The sequence below is a fragment of the Nelumbo nucifera genome, chromosome 4 (genome assembly GCF_055504915.1).
Source record: "Nelumbo nucifera cultivar China Antique chromosome 4, China Antique-T2T, whole genome shotgun sequence".
In the NCBI taxonomy this organism is placed as follows: Eukaryota; Viridiplantae; Streptophyta; class Magnoliopsida; order Proteales; family Nelumbonaceae; genus Nelumbo; species Nelumbo nucifera.
In genome coordinates, this window is record NC_142652.1 from 91,720,275 (window position 1) to 91,737,673 (window position 17,399).

The following is a 17,399-nucleotide window of genomic DNA, read 5'->3' on the forward strand; positions in this document are numbered from 1 at the left end:
AGACCTAACAAGGTGGGGATATCTCAAGGATTCACCATATCTAACATGGAAGGGGATGGGGATGGGGATGGGGGTTGTATCATTGCCCTGATATCGAGGACATGGTGGTAACATGTTTGGGGATTTTAGCCATAGGATGGGGATGGAGAGGGGGGGGTGCCTAATGCAATATGGGATTCAGACCAACTGAGTAAACATTAACAAAGTTGGTTCTCAAAGACCCATCTTAGTACATATAGGATGTAAGTAGTATTTGATGCGGGAGGTTGTGTTTAGGCCATTTTAACAAAGGAACGCCTACCGATTGGGCAACGTGAAAAGCTAGCACCAAGGAAGGTTTGATGTGTGAAATAGGTCAAATCATCAATGAGAATGCTTATAGACTAAAGCTACCCAACCATATATATACCATTGATGTTTTCAATGTCAAATACTCAGTACCATATGCTTATAGACTAAATACTCAGTACCAACCCGAGGAGGATGGTGTAGTACAAGAGAATGTCAATAAGTTCTATGCAAGTTGGAACCACTCCAAGACAAATAAGAAGCTCGGATGACGTCACTAATCTAACCGAGTAATCAATTACCAAGTTAGCATCAGCACAAAACTTCTATTATGATTTGAATTTACCATGTTAGTGCCAGCATAGAATTTCCATCTTAGATCGAATTTACCAAGACAGCACCAGCACGTAATTTCTATCTTAATTTGAATTTACCAAGTTAGCACCAACATGGAACTTCTATCTTATTTTGAATTTACCAAGCTAGTGTCAGCGCATGACTTCTATTATAGTTCATAATTACCAAATTAGTGTTAGATCATAATTTCCAAATTCTTGTTCAATTAGGGTTTTCTTTTTGAAGAGTTTTATAAGATTTTATTATGGAGTATTTTCATAGATTAGGAAGCTTTCTTGTAGGAGCCATAAGGGTATATGTCTATATAAAGAGTAGCTAGGGGAAGGCTAAGACGGTTTTTTAATATTGAATTTTCTCTTAATTATTCAATGAATAATTCTTCTTCCTGTTAGTTTGACTTTTGCTCTTTTTTTTTAATTTTTATCAACGTGTTTTGTTTCCGTGACAAACCTAGAATTAGGCCCGAGCCATGATCACCCCTACATTCCATGTATTTTTTTTTTACCTCTGATAATGGTCAATATGATAATTGCCCTTCCACCTAAAGTTTGAGATTAATAGGATAATTAGATTTGGACAAGCTCTCCTAACATCACATTTTTTTTAAGTCCTCCTAACATTAGAAGCTTAAAGTTATATGGGTGAGACTAGTACATTCAATTGTATTTATTTCACTTATCTGTTTCTTATATTCACCTTTAACTCCAACTCCTATCACAATCCATTTGCTTGTTGGGCTTTACTTTGCTCCTACCATGATCACACAAAGGCACAAAGTCATTAAGAAAGGTTTTAAAAATGACCTGAAAATGGAACTGCTTTGATCACTGGTTTATGGGTCAATAGTTCGACCAGTTGAGTTGAATGGTTTGCGCGATTTGACCTTTATATTGGAGATTTAGTATATTAGGGTTCCTTCTCTCTTCTTTTATGAGAAAAGAGAGAGTTAGAGTAGGTGGTTGTCGGCCGAGAAAAAAAAAGAAAGAAAGGAAAAAAGAAAAGAAAGGAAAAAAAAGGAAAGGGAAAAAAAAGGAGGGAAGGAAAGAAAGAAAGAAAGAAAGAAAGAGAAGGAGGAGGAGACGTTCACCTGTGATGGTGATGCCGATGGAAACTACGACCTCTTTCTTTTATCTAAGATTTGAGATCTTGTTTCTCTCTTTCTTTGATCTCATATTTGAAAACACACCTTTCTCTTTCTCTACAATCTCTCTCTCTTAGATCTTAGATCTAAGATCGTTCTGAGTCAGTCCCCCATCTCTCAATATATTTTTTCTTCTCTGTTAATAATCTTAAATAAATTGAATATTTTTTTATTAAACCGCAAATTGGTACCTAGGTCGAATGTTTTTGCAGTTTGACCATCTAGGTTAATGGTTCTTTGATCAATTCAACATTTTTATGAAAGTGGTCCAATTAAAAAATAGACCCAAATATACTATCTATTCCTGGGTCAAATTGTTTGACCATTCAACCCAGTCCAAATTTTAAAATAGTGGCATTAAAGCATTAGATCATTTGGTTTATATATATATATATATATATATATATATATATATATATATATATAAGTCTTAATTCTCAAACCTAAACGCTAAAATTTAAGGTTATACTTGATTTGAAAGAAAGAGTAAGGAAAAGAAGGGAAATGTAGGAAAAATCAAAGGAAAGTGTAAAATACTTTTGACTTTGATCCTCCCACTCAGGGGCAGAGCCAGGAAATTGTTATAAAGGGGGCCAAAACATAAATGAAGTATGGATGGGCTCATTGGGGGGGTCAACCATTGAGATGGAGAGTGGGGGGAGGGAAAAATTTACATGAAAATCTGTATTACAGTGGAGATTTTCTAAACCATAGGGGGGGCCATGGCTCCCCTGGGTCCCCCTAGCTCCGCCCCTGCTCCCACTCGTCAATATCTTTGATTATATATATCACAACATACGATTGGTGTAATCGAGACTTTGCAGGTTGATAACATCACAACTTTTTCCAATGAATTATGCATTCTTGGTATATTCTCGTTCTTCCTATCCCCTCTGCACTATGTAACTTAACAATTGGAGATTTGTTGTGGCAAATACTTGTACACACAATAGATACCTCCTTATCTCCATGCTCCATTTTTCTTTGTGTGAACTTGTTATTTCTTGAAACTTTTATTGTTAATTTGTCTTCACAAATCTTTATAATTTGTGCTATCAAAATGGTCTATTCTCTCCATCTGTTTGGTTCAGTTTGAAATTGAAATTGGAGAATCAGAATTAGCTAGAATGGATTCTCATTTCCAAGGGAGAGAGAATGAATGACCATTCCCTCAAACGAGGGAATGCCATTCAAATAGAAATCAGAATGCCATTCTTATTTCCATTCCAAACCCTCGTTCCCGCAAATCAAATGGACCCTAATTTTATTTGCATTGATGCAAAGTTATGAGACTGCAAATTCTGATTTATTTTTATTTTATTTTTTGCATTACAAATGAAATAAAACAACATCTGAAGCAAAATAAACACTGAGAATGAAGTAATGAAAACAAAAGAGCAAATTAATAAAAGTGGACTGATAAGATAAGTCCGATGCGAGGCAGATAATTGATATAATCGGATTATGACAATTCTTTTTCTTACCTATTCTCTAATACATTTCTATTTGAACAGCTTATAATTTTGATTTTTGACGAAAATAACTAATAAGATATTTGAAACAAAAGAATGATCCAGAAAGTTGGCGTCTGGGAGGTTAGACTGTTCTAAAAGAAAGAAACAAAGCGAAAGAGGGAACTGGTCGACGTTCAGGTTGCTTGTTGGCCATATGGTCAACATAAAACCAACACAATGCGCTTCTATTGCCAGGAATACTGTGGTCTATCAGTTGAAGCGTTGAATTTGAATAAGAGGACCCTAACTAGCGCTTGTCAGAGCTGTCTCTGGGTCGGGTCTGATTTCGGGACAGGGTGTCAGTTTGTTCCCATTCGGGTGTATCAAATTTACTCTTTTAGGCATATAATATAATATAACAAAAAATATGAAAAATAAAATAAGAGATCTTGGCATATTATTAATTATATAATGTGTTTATTATTAATTATATAATGTGTTTGGACCAGCAAGAACGGGTCCTGAGTCCTGACCCAATTATTAGTGAGGACAAAATCAATCAGAACTGACATAATTAGTTCAGTCGATTTGGTTCTATCTGGTCGATACGACTCATTAATAGTTTCATGCTTGAACAGCTACTTGAAATCTCATCATTAGGTCTAATCTCATAAGCTCTATGTTAAGTTGTACATTAATCAATAAGAATTCATCAAAATTCACAAGGTGGTCCATTGGCACATCTCATACATGATGGATCCCATTTTTTATTGGCCCCAGTCTTATAGCGAGATTTATAGTATCAGATCCCAACTTGCTCCACACGTGTCCCGGGGCACTATCCACCCAATTCTCTTTCTTATATCAGCATGACAAATTAAAGCCACCCATGAATTTTGATAAATTCTCATAGGTTTGTGCAAGGAAACACAAGGTCTTAAACAAGGACGAGATAAGCCTGAATTTGCGAATTTTTTCTCTTCTTGAACCACATAATTTTTGTCAAAACATGCAGTAAAATATTTGAATATTTACAAAGTCATTACTCATTAATGTGCAATTGTTACGATCCAATTCCGAACCTAATCCTTTTTGTAGGATCCAGATATCACCCTATCGAATTATATAGTCCAAAAAATGAATGTTTGTATTTTTTTTTGTTTTTCTTTGTATACACTATTATTTTTTTTTTCTTTTGATAATTTGTTAAATTTTACAAAAAATAGATCGGATAATATCATATTTGATCATATGGCATCCTTAATAGATTCGAATTCAATCTAAATATACCAAATAATATAAGATTCATATTATCGAATCAAATTTAGGTATAGCCCAATTGGAATATAATCTGATCTAATGTAGGCGCACATGATAGGCCCAATGGTGTGGGTGCACATGGTAGACCCAGGATGGCGACGCGTGGCACTAGGCAGAGTGCATCTTGGTCGTCTTCTCATAACTAATTCCAGGCAAGTTCAACTATAAAGAAGAGGCATCACTATGAGGTAATCCATCTTGGCATTTATTACTCTAGGCTCTTTAGTTTCATGGTGACCTCGAATGAGCTATTCCACTCAAGCCTTGTCCGATCACTTATCGTTCTCCTCATTAGCTTAATCATCGGAGTCTCCATCCCTAGGATAATATCCGGGGCTTCTGACGTGCCTCTTCCTCCACAAATCGGATTTATAGGCCCTCAGCCACAATAAACTTCGACTAGCAGAAACATAATTACATTATTGCCCTTGACCCATATCAGGTAGCAACATTATGATCCATTTACACCCATGTGGAATACGGATAAAAACAACAATGAAAATAGTAGTTGCCAATTAGGATTAATATTGGGACGTTATGGGGAGAGAAGTGTTTAATTACTTCAACCTCCACAAAGAATGGAGTTGAGATGTGCAGTGTGAGTTATGGTTGTGTTTTGGTACCATTGTAGTTGGGGTTGATTAATATAAGTTGATGAGAAATATGAATTGTTTATTTATTTGTGGTTGAAACATCAAATTGTAACAACAACCAATTTGTATTTTGATCAGTCCAAAAGAATAATTTCTGATTATATGACATCACAACTTATATTTTCAATTTCTATTGATCAAAATAAATTCCATTTTCATCGTGGTCGTTTCACCGTATTCTATTTAGCTTCCGTACATTTTTTAATACTTAAAGCTCCCATACAAATTTGAGAATTCACTTTTGATACTTCAAAGCGCCCCATGGACATATATGACAAGCCTAATACTCTCTCTCTCTCTTGCATTGTCCATGGAAGAGCATCCATTCATGGAGTCAACTTATCTCAAAACTCTCGCTTTGTGCTCCACTACAATAGGGATGGGTTTTGAGATCCTACAACCTGTACAGATATAGGTAGGGTATAGTATTAAGATAAATCCAACCCTTCAGACTGACATATTATTAGAAAGCATATAAAGTTTATATATTAGGTGTTGAATTTAATAATATTTTGAAATTTATGTGAAAAATAATTGATAGTTTACATTTTTCTATTATCTTAATCAAATAATTACAAATTTTACTGTTTATTTGTAGGGTTCGACTATTATATGGAAAATATATGATATCCGAAAAACATCTGATCAATTAACTGGAATCATAGATTGGTCAAAACTATTTCCATACCATATCTTTTCCATATCATAGATTTTTCCTTTTATTATTGGGTAAATTACAAAGACCCCCCTGTACTATGGGGTCTGTGACAAAGACCCCCCTGTACTATGACTATGAGACAAAGACCCCCTTCCATTATCTTCCCGTTGAAATCTGTCGTTTTAATACCCACACTACCCCTGTAATAAATATTCAAACAATTAGGCACTGTTCATCTTCCCCGACCTCAGATACACGAATAGCAGCGGCAAAAAACACTGCTCATCTACCAAACACCATATCTCTTTCTTTTCCTTCTTTACTCCACTTGTTCATTGGTTCAAAACTTCATTCAAATCTCTCTCACCTGTAACAAAACAGCTTCTTCTCTTCTTCATCGGCTACAATGTGCTTCACAACAACCTCGGTTACAAACTACAAGGTGAAGGACGAGGACCCAACCCAATTCCACCTCTGGTTCAGGAATCAAGTGAAATCGAATGATTCACATTCACATTAAATAATTTGATTTTGGTTGTTGCTTGCTAATACTTGATAGCTTACCTAGACGCACTTGGGGCTTCAGGTCTCAAACTTGGCATTGGTATTCAAGGTTGTGGTGGCCAAAGGGCCCAGCGAACTGGACCACATTGTCCACTGTGAAGTTTGATGAGTCTATGCTCTGAGATATCTCCTCCACCTTCACCAGTGGTAGCTTCCCTATCGAGAACAACGGGAATAAGCCCACAAAAGAAGTGTACCTGCAGCGCACCCACCAACCATAGAAGAGTCAAATGCTCGGTGGGAGTCGTAGTTGGGTTTTTGAAGGCCCTCAACCCTCGATCCATACCATAGAGGGAATCTATCAAAGCTTTCTTCAAGTTATAAATATCGCTGTCACTGGGTTCCTCTGGTTTATCGGCCACTACAACCAATGAAGTTCTGAAATTGTCGTAGGAAGTCCGCCATAATGAAGTTCTACAACTTCAATCAAAGCTTTCTCTGAAAGAGAGGGAGGACTGAGCTTTCGGCGTGTTGCAGGGGAGGTGGCTCCGGCTCTGCAAGTGCTGTAGGAGGAGAGTCTCCGGATTGGTCTCTGCTGGACTGGTCCACGGTGCTAAGTCCACCCTTCCACCCCATCTCCTAGTATCCTTCCATGCCTAGCTGCTTCTTCCTCGTCTGCTCTCCACGGCTCCTCCCTTCGGCGAGATGCTCCTGTGCTGCGAGGCTCTTCCCTCCAGTTCCACCAAGGACTACAATCTCTCCCTACCTGGCTCTGGCATCAAGTTCGGTTCTCTGCTACGTCATAGTTTCGCCTTCACAGCAAGCTCTGTTCTTCTCTCCATTTCAACAGCGGCAAAGGATTGCTCTAAGATCGTGACACGTGAGGGTAGTATGGGTTGTCGGATCCCACGGCTAAGGTGGGACTTTGTTCCAATCGGACGACAAAGGAGAGGGAAATGCGAATTCGTGTTCTTACGCTCTCGATGAGAAGAGCATTGAAGATGTGGAGGAGAAGATCAATCAGGTGCTGGAGGAGGAGGAAGAGGAAGAGGAAGAGGAAGAGAAGCTTAGTTGTCTTGTCGTGATTGTGGTTGCGATTGGACGACTGAGGTCATGATGGCTGCTGCAGTTACGGTGGTTCTTGGAGTAGCAAATCGGGTTTTGTACAAGCTCACTCTCATCCCTCTCAGGTACTACCCTTTCTTCCTCGCTCAACTTGCCATGTTCAGGTAAGCTTTCTTCTGCTGCCCTTTAGCCTTTATTGCTCTATTTTCGTAGCAATGTAGGATAGTATGAGATATGGCCGTTGATTTTCTATGATCTCAGGATTCACCAAGCCAAGCATTGGCTTGAATTCTATTTCCGTGTTCTTTTTGGGTGATAGAATAATAGTTTATTGAATAGTTTCAGAAGAAGAGAGAGAGGGGGAGAGAGAAATGTGAAGGAACGAAAGGGTAGTATAAGGTCAGGGAAGATGAACAGTGTTTTTCTCATCTAGTTATTATAAGGATTGTGTGGGGATTAAAAAATATTGTGACGGACTTTTTGGATGAAAGGCTAACGGAAGGGGGTCTTTGTCTCACAGTCATAGTATAGGGGGGTCTTTGTCATAAAACAAAGTACAGGGGAGTCTTTGTAATTTACCCTTTATTGTTTTACTTTTTTATGGCAAGGGTTTTGTATTTTCATATATGATGAAGATTCTCCAAATCCAATCCTTTATGGATTTTAGGGCATATGGGTTAGAAAGTTTAGCGAGATGGATAATGTCTAAAATTTACAAAACCCTCTCCGAATCTACCCCATTGCCATGCCTAGTGGGATCGAATTAATTAACTATCCTATGAAATCGGGAAACCCAAATCCTTTTTTTTAGATACGCTGGACGAACCCCCTCTCTATCTCTTCCACGAATTGTGGGCTTAAGTAAAAAGGTCATCATCTATCACACACACAAAAAAAAAGGGGTCATCCCATCAATTTGGGCCGGATCAGCAATTTAACTCAATACCTTATCCAACACCCGATCTGGATTCGGATAATCCATTTACATGATTGGATCGGATGCAGATTTAACCCATTCCATCTGATTAAGATTTGGATCTCATTAAATTTTATTTATTATAACTGATAAATTCAATACTCTACATTTAAATAAATTTATTATATATAAAGTTTAAAATTAATTATTATTTTAACTTATTAGTTTTAATTTTTAAAAATTAAAGACAGCAAAGCATTCTTGCATTAAAATCCAAATCGAATTCCGATTTCGATAGAACCAAATCCCATCCGAAATTCCTAAATCCAATGAGATTTCGTATCGGATTCGTTTTAGGATGCACCCGGATCTGGATTAAATCTTACTCGGACCCACCTGCTAAATGATTGGAAAGTGCCACCCGACCCGTAACAGTACAGCTGAACGCCAAATTGTGTAAAACGAAAAGGGTAAAACAGTAATTCCGCAAGCAATCCCGAAAACGGAGTTGGTGCATTGTACATGGAAGCATTTTTATTGCTCCAAAGTCGGGTTGTTTAGATTTTGGGTGCGACTCCAGTTCGTGGATTCTCGCTCGTCTCTCCTGGAGGAGGGAAAGCGAAATTCCTGATTTTTACCAGTTCGATGTTCGGCGGTCAACTCGTCCTCCAATTCTGACCTTTTACAAATCAATTTTTCTCCCCTTCCAGTCTCTACCAACGCAACGAGACGCAACTTTTCTACCTTCGAAGATTCCAATTGTCTCGAGACATTTTCATTTTTGGATTTGCAGATCGATTAACTGATTGATCGGCGAAGAGTTTCAGATCAAAGCTTCAATCATGTCAATGTCGGATTCTGATACGTCCTCTCATGGAGAGTACAAGAACTTCAAGCAAATTAGCCGCGATAGTGAGTTTCTCTTTCTTTCTCAAACTTTCTGTTTTAACTATGGTTCGCCCCCTAGGCTTTGGATTAGTCGTCTCTTCCGGCAATCTTACTGATCAACGATGATTGTTTGTAATTTCTCTTATTAGTTCTAGTGGTGATTGACATTCATCTTGGCACTAATGTTCTTGCTTCCTTAGATCCGTCTTACATAATCTTAATTTGTTTTAATTCGTGCTGTCATGCTGTGTATTTGTTAATGGCATGTTGCATGGAGAGGCATTTCTTTTGTTTGTTTGTAATATTTTGGGTGTAAAGCGAGGATGGGCTCCGCTTATATTTCTTCTTTCTCATTTTCGATGTAAGAACAATTGGTGACTGTTGAATCTCGACGTTAAACACATGTAACTGCTATTGCTGCCCTGGAGATGGTTTATGTTTGCACTTTGCTTATGCTAGATAATAATGACCATGGTGGTTAACCAAAAAGGAGGACAAAAAGGTGACCTTCCAGATACTTGTAGAAATATGCTGCCATCTTTTCCTGGTAGGGTAGGTGGGAATCGGCATAATCTACACCTTGAAGGTTTAACTTTGAGGTATCTAGGTCTTCCACTGAGGCAATCCTAGGTCAATTGCTAAATCTGCACAATTCCCCCTTCATGTATGGTTACCTGATGCCATGGAAGGACCTTCTCCTATTTCAACTGTTGTACGTGCTGTTACTATGGTAGGGGCCCGAATTTTTCTTGTAGCCCAGCTTCGTCCTCTTTTCACGGTCATACCTTACATAATGATTCTTATTTCTTTGATAGGGATAGCCCCCATTTGGGAGTACTTACTTTTAAGTACTTGTTCAAATAAGCATTTATTTTGGCCGGGACTGCACCAATAAGCACTTATGTGCATATGGGAAAAAAGCTGAAATAAGTGCTTATTCCAGAAAATAAGCCTGTTTTGAAGAAGCCAAATATTTGTCTTATTTTTAAGTGCTTTTTCAATAAGTGCTTATTAAGTTTGTGGCCCATCTTGGCCCACCACGTAATTTTCAAAATATCTATACTACCTCTGTTTGAAAGAAGTGCTTATTCAGCCAACACTCATAAGCACTTATTAATAATCAGTTATCACACTTTTTTTTGAGAAAGTGCTTATCCTATAAGCACATTTTTTTATCCAATAAGCACTCCCAAACAGGGCATAATAACAGTACAATTAGGAGCTACTTTGGCTCTTTCTCAAAATGACATTAAGAGAAATTTAGCCTATTCTATAATGTGTTGTGTCGTTGTGTATATATTATGTATATCAGTAATTGGCACTCCAATCAAGATAGTGAATAGAATAAGAACAAGTTGCACTTTCTGTGGGCCTGTGGGAAGCGATTAGAGATCATTTAATAAATCTGAAGGTAGTGTATATATGTGTGAACAAAGAAGATGGAGGGGACTTAGGTACTTATGTATATAAGAGAGACTGAGAGACTAAACTTGTTTGAAAAACTTCCATTTGGATTTTACCTATTGAGCTGCAGAGTGTATAAGCAAATACAGTTTGTACTGAAATGGATGGAATGCAAATCTGCTAATAGAGTCTCTTTCTACTTTTTTTACTTACTTATTTTGGAATTGACATGATATGGTAAGATACAATCAGGTTTGGGAAGATTAATGGCCCCCCTCCCCAGATTCTCTAGATTTTTCCATTTATTATTTTTCAATAGTTGGTCTGTTTATCTTTTGGTGAGTCCATTAAGACTGGCCTAAATTGGAATTTTGGGATTAGAAGAGAGTTGAGAGATGTTTAATTTTAAAGTATTAATGCCATTTCTCTCCGTGAAGGTTTAAAAGTTGTTTTTATTTCATATGAAGATAAGGCCAGTTTGCGTTTGGGCCCTTGATATCCAGAGGGTCTGCTCCAAAGAATCTTTGTTTGAACGATGAATTCTGAACCAAATATGATTCTTTTTTTTTTTGTTGAAGCTAAAAGAATAAATCCTTAGAATGAGTTATAAACCTTGAAAAAGAATTAGTTCCCACAATTTTCATAAATCTAAACTTAGAAGTGAAAATAATCACAAATTAATCAGAATTAGAGTAATGCAATCGGGAAAGAAATAAAGAGATTGAAAGTTTCACGTGCTTGAATTGTGAGATTGTCTTATACCACTGTTCCCAAGCCTAGATGAATGAGGGATGCATCAGGTTGGCAAACGACACTAGATCTTTTCCTAAACTCTCATGAACATGGATCCTGGTTTGTCTTTTTGTGCTTATGCTAGGGTAGTAGGGCGTTCTTCGGAAATGATGCACTACATCCTAACCTGATTGTAGTGTTGAATGGGTAAGGGTTTGCTAGGACGGTCCTTGTAAATGTCCTACGACAATAATGCCTGGTTGGGTGTTAAATAGGCAAGGGTTCTTGCATCCCTGGATAGATGCCAGGTAAAGAAGCTAGTCCAAGAGGTATAACTTCATTTAGCCACTAGGAATGTTGGAATATTAACAGGAAAGTCTATGGAGTTGCTAGACACTATGAAGGGGAGAAGGGATAATACTGCATGCTTACAAGAAACTAAATGGAAGGGTAAAAAAAGCTAAGGAAATTGATGGATACAAGTTATGGTACACGGGAGAAGTAAATAATAGAAATGGAGTAGCAATATTAGTAAATAAGGATTTAATAAGTGAAATTGTAAATGTTAAAAGAATTGGAGATAGAATAATTATAATTAGACTTGTTTTAGGTGAAGAAATCATTAACATTATTAGTGCATATGCACCTCAAATGGGTTTAGAAGAAAACATTAAAAACAATGTTGGGAAAATTTAGAAAAATTAATCCAAGAAACTCCAATGAAAATAAGATTTTTATAGGTGACTTAAATGGGCATGTGGGGAAAAGAAGTGCAAGATATGAAATGGTGCATAAAGGATTTGCATTTAGGGAGAGGAATAAAATAGGAAATACAATCTTAGCATTTGTAGTAGCTTATGAGAATCCATTGGGTCCAAAGGATGACTAATGGCATGGTTGATGCTTTGGAAAATCAAGGGGTTGAGAGACCTCAATTGTTTTAGGCTCATTTGTTATTTTTGATCTTGGAGATGAGCCGTTTTATCTCCAAGTGTGTTGTATTTCTCTTATCTTTCTTTAATTAATGAAAGCTTTAGTTATTGATAGAAAAATGCAGTAGCTTATGATATGACAATTCTAAACACATCCAAAAGAAGGATGAGCACTTGGAAGAAAATTTACTTATTTTTGGGAGGGAGATTCACTTTGATTAGGTCCACTTTGGCAAATATGCCGGTGTCTTTCCTACATGTTTTTAAAATTCTAGTGGGTGTGAGCAAAAGACTAGAAAAGTTAATGAGAGGTTTTTTGTGGGAGTCTGGGGAGCAAAGGAAGGACCATAGGGTCAGTTGGGACTTAGTTTGCAAGAGTAAAGCTAATGGTGGTCTAGGTTTAGGGAGTATTCAGAAGAGAAACCAAGCTCCATTTGGGAAGTGGTTGTGGAGGCTGCCTTTGGACAAGGAGAAATTGTGGACTAAGGCTGTTTTTAGCATTCATGGGTTGTCGGCTGATGGTTGGGATGCTGGAGTGCTGGCTTGAGCTAAAAATGCTTCTCCTTGGAGGTCTATACCTGCTGTTCGTCCTCTTTTCCTACCATTCGACAGGTACAATCTTTGCTCAAGGGACCTTGTTAAATTCTGGGAACATGTTTGGGTGGGTGAGTCATGATTGAAAGTTCAATTGCCTTCTTTGTTTGTAGAAGGTAAAGTATTTTATTAAATCAAAGAACAATACAATGGAGCCTAGGCCATTAGAGGCTGCCTAGGGCCACCTCAGATTACAATCTCATTCAAGACTGAGAACTAATCAATTTCATTCTTTGTTCTCTATCTCAAGTTTTAAGGATGACTCAGTGTTTTCTCTCTTGATTCCCTCTGTCTCAACTTCAGGGTTTGATTGGGATTTGGGCTTTAGGAGAGGGATTAGAGATTTAGAACTAGACCATGTGTTGGGCCTGCTCACCCTACTTCAAGAAGTCTTCTTGGACCCTTCAAAACCTGATGGTAGAATATGGATTTTAGTCCCCTCTGGTTCCTTCTCTTGTGCCTCTTTCTTTAGAGTCTTGAACCAACTTTCCGCCAATTTTGGGCTGCCTTTTCCTGTTAAAGAAGTGTGGGGAAAGCCAATTCCTCCGAGAATAGGGGCCTTCTGTTGGGAAGCTCTCTTGGGGAAAATCAACACTTGTCATTTGCTTCAAAGAAAAAGACCTTCTTGGTGCTTGTCTCTCAACTGGTGCATTTCTGTGCAAGGCCAATGGTGAGAGCTGTTACTACTTATTAATTTCTTGTCTGTTTGTCCTATCTATTTGGAATTGGTTTGCTTCTTTGTTTGGTTGTAGGTAGACTCCTCTCCCGGACTTACAAAGCTTGTTTGTCTCTTCGGTTTTAAGTGGGATGAAGAGAAGGGGTAAAGTACCTTGGAGATGCACCAGAGCTGCTATATGCTGGACAATGTGGGAAGAAAGGAATCAAAGGGTTTTCCTAGATAAGGAATGGAGCTTAAGTGCAATTCTGGAGGTTGTTACAGTTAGAGTGCTTCAGTGGGTGAAATCCTTGAAAATGTTTGAGGATATTCCAACAGGGCTGCTGATTAATAATTGGGAGGAAGTGGCCAAATCTGCACCTAGGAAAGCTGTCTCTAATCCCTTGTGGTCTCCACTAGCTGAAGGGTTCATAAAGTTAAACTTTGATGAAGCAGTGAAGGCAACCCGGGCCATCAGGTATTGGAGATGTATTCAGGAATGAGGAAGGACAGGTGTTGGCTATATTCTCTGAGTAAGTTGGTGATTCTCTCAGGGCTGAGATCTTGGCTTCTTTAGAAGGGTTAAAAAGGGCAAAGGAATTAAATATCCACAATCTAATCATAGAAGGCGATTCCAAGGTAGTTATTTTTGCTGGTTAGAAAAGGAAGAGAATGGTCTCTGGGAATTTGTAAATGAAAAGAAGAAATTCTAATGGCTCTCTAGAGGTATGGAAGTAAGACTTCAGTGGGTCAAAAGTAAGGGCGAGCATTCGGTTTATTTGGTTAAATACCGAATCGAATAAACCAAACTAAAAAATAAAAACTGAAAATTCGTAAGGGAGATACCAACCCTTGACCTATTACATTCAATACCTGAGAGATGGCTAGGGGAGGATTGAAGGAGTAAGGAGATTTTATCATGTCAACAAGCTGGAGAAGAACCTTGAAGGTTGAGGCTAAGCAGTTTCTTTTTGAAAGCTTTAGGGTGAAAGGGAAGAAAGCTTTGAAAATTAAAGAACTAAACAAGGCTATGGTATTACTAGTTGGGAAAGAAGCTGTAGTTTGGTTTCGAACATTCTTGGAGAAAGCAGTTCAGGTGAGTGGAAAGTTAGAGTGCAAAGAATCAAATGAGGTTAATGGTAGGAGAGAGGAGGAAGAACTCTAGAGGAAGGTTTGTGGCTTTGTTGGAGTTTTTTGGGGAAGGAAAAAAAAACAAATGGTTTGTTTCCCTGAAGGAAAGTTGGGGATTGGATGGAAAGAAGTGTCAACTGTTTTGAAGGACTTCTTTGCCCGAGAGGGATTTGGAGAAGGTAGCAGCTGTGAGAAGGAAGAATAGTTACAGGTAGTGAATGGAGTTGGTGGAGCTAGGAAACAAGAGTTCCAGAAAGAGGTTGCAAGTGTACAAATTCTGGGTAAAGCAGCAAAAGATTGCAGAATAGTATGCAATGAGCTCAAGAATGAGTGGGAGAAAAAGTTTATAGTAACTTCTACAGTACCTCCGAAAAATTGGAGGACAGTTGCAGAAGAGTTATTAAAGAAGTTAAACTTGAACTGTACTATTATCTTAATCCCCTATGAGTCTTGTAAGGCCTTTCTTGAGGTAGTTGGAGAGGAGTTACAACTATATGCTTTGTGTTGTAAATAGCAATCAGCTTCTGTATCTATCACAAAATGGACCCCTCATTCAAACTCTAAGGATCTGCATGCAAGGGACAAAGTAATAGTTCGGATATTGGGTCTGCCGTTTCATCTTTGGACCTCAGAGATGTTTGATTCTATAGCTGCTCTGTGTAAGGCAAGACTAGAAGGTTCCTTTGTGGAAGACCTCCATTCAGTTGCAATTTGCTTGAGTAATGTGCATCTGGAAGATTACCCTCGTTCAGTAAAGCTGATGGTTGATGGAGTGTTCTATGTAGCCTGGCTGGTTACAACCATTGAAGTTGCCTTGTGGAGTGAGGGGAGAAGGAAGGAGGATGAGAAGGTTGAAGAAGAAAGGCTATGTGGAAGTGAGGGATTGGTGTATTCAAATTTGGCTGACACTTGTATTAAAATGGTATTCTTGGGAAAGGATAACTCAAAAGGAAAGTTACTAGCAACCAAGGGGAAAGAGCCATTAGGAGAAGAGGAAAAGGTGGTGAGCTACAGGTCTTATGCTCAGGTTCTGACAAAAAGAGGGAGTAGGGAGAAGGCTATTTGACAGGTTTCACCAAATAAGAGTGGTTCTAGTCAAGGTGGAGAGAAAGGACTGAAACATTCTTTAAAAAAGCAAGGGGGTAAGGTGGTAAGAGTAGAGGGACACGTGGGCACAAGTAAGAGGGAACTTGTCTTAGCCATAGGGAAAGTTGTTCTAATGGGCCTAAAGAGGGCAGGTGGGGTGGGCTCACGTGGGCACAAGGGATTACTGCAGCCCAGAAGAGGGTAGTTGGGGTGGGCCAAGTCATTTCAAAGGCTGATTGTCAACAAGTCTTTAAAGGAGTGTTTGGGTCTGGCCCAACCAGCCCACTTAAAATGAAGTCATGTGACCACTTAAGTGGTCACGTGGACCAACTAAAGGGACAGATGATGGACTCTAACTTTGGTCCATCATCTTCTCCAATTCGAAGGGACGCAGGGAGGGGAGGTTCTGGAAGTTTCAGCTCGTTGCTGTGGATACCTGTGTTAGCGCCGGAGCTAGGCTCGCCGGAAAGACGTAATCCAAGAAACAAGAGAGCCGGTTTAACAGAGGGTGTAGCAAAGGAGGACGATTTTTTGGAACTCAGTGAGGAAGATTTTGAGTTTGATGAATCTGAAACTTCAAGTATTGGGAGTGTTCGGCCAGAGAAATCCCTTGGGTTTCGAGGGGATGAAAGTTTTGACATAGAGCTGCTTTTCTTGGAGGAAGACGAAGGCAAAAAAGATGACGGTGAGACTATTATCATCACCTCTGAAGCCACCTTGGAGGTGGGTAGGGAAGAAGAGATGCCAACCAGCCTGGATATTGGACACTGCCCGGGGGATCCAGAAGCTATCTCGAGGTCTCAACAGGTGCAGGGTGTTGCAATTTTGGTTTCTAACTGTTCTTCTGAGCAAAGTAGGGGTGTAACCAGTAAGGGGGCACCGGTTTCTCAAGTTCAGCCGCCCATTCAACTTCAGTCTACCACTGAACCTTCGGAAACCGGTTCTTGTAGGTTTAGTCCCAAGACAAAAACTTTCTTTGGAAGTCCTTCAACAAAACCATCCTCTCCAGGTATGTTAGTCTTTGATTTTAAGAATACTAATGAGCCTTCTATGAGTGCAACAAATTTTATCCAGACCCTTCCATTGTCTACCACAATCCAGCAGGTTCTAGTTAGAGATAAGGAAGAAGGGTTTAATGGAGGGAGTATGGAAGCTGAATGGAAGGCACAAGGTGATAAAATCTGGGATTTAGTCTGTGATTCCTTTGAGGAGCTGACTAGGAGGGTTGCAGAAGTTGGATACATTGAAGAAGACTTGAATCTACAGGAGGCTAGCCAGAGAAAAGGGAAGGAAAGGAATGAGGGTGAGGGAATGGGGAAGCCACCGATGAATCAAGTGGTTGAAGAGATGGGCTTGAAACTGAAAGAAGTAGTGAGTGTCATAGCATATTCCAAAAAGAAGGGAAAGAAGGAAAAAGATCGTCCAAGAAAGAGGAAGCTTTCGGAGGTAGAAAGATTAAAATCAGATGTGGCAGCAGACTTAGAGTTCAGTACAAGGGGGGAAAAAAGGAAACGAACCAAGTAAGGGATGGTGGTGTCTAGGGTGGAAATTTAAGTAATTCAATGAAGATACTGAGCTGGAATGCCAGAGGGTTAGGTAGTGCTAGGAAAAGGATGGTAAT

General features: G+C 38.9%; 1 protein-coding gene across 1 annotated transcript in view; it reads left to right on the plus strand.

Moving 5' to 3' along the window:
• The first annotated feature begins 8,906 nt into the window (after nt 1-8,906).
• KEU (Sec1/munc18-like (SM) proteins superfamily) overlaps nt 8,907-17,399 on the plus strand; it is a 56,261-nt gene continuing 47,768 nt past the window's right edge. Inside the window, exon 1 of the mRNA XM_010278288.3 lies at nt 8,907-9,268. Within this exon, the coding sequence (XP_010276590.1) occupies nt 9,199-9,268 (70 nt within the window). The 5' untranslated portion in view covers nt 8,907-9,198. The remainder of the gene's footprint in view (nt 9,269-17,399) is intronic.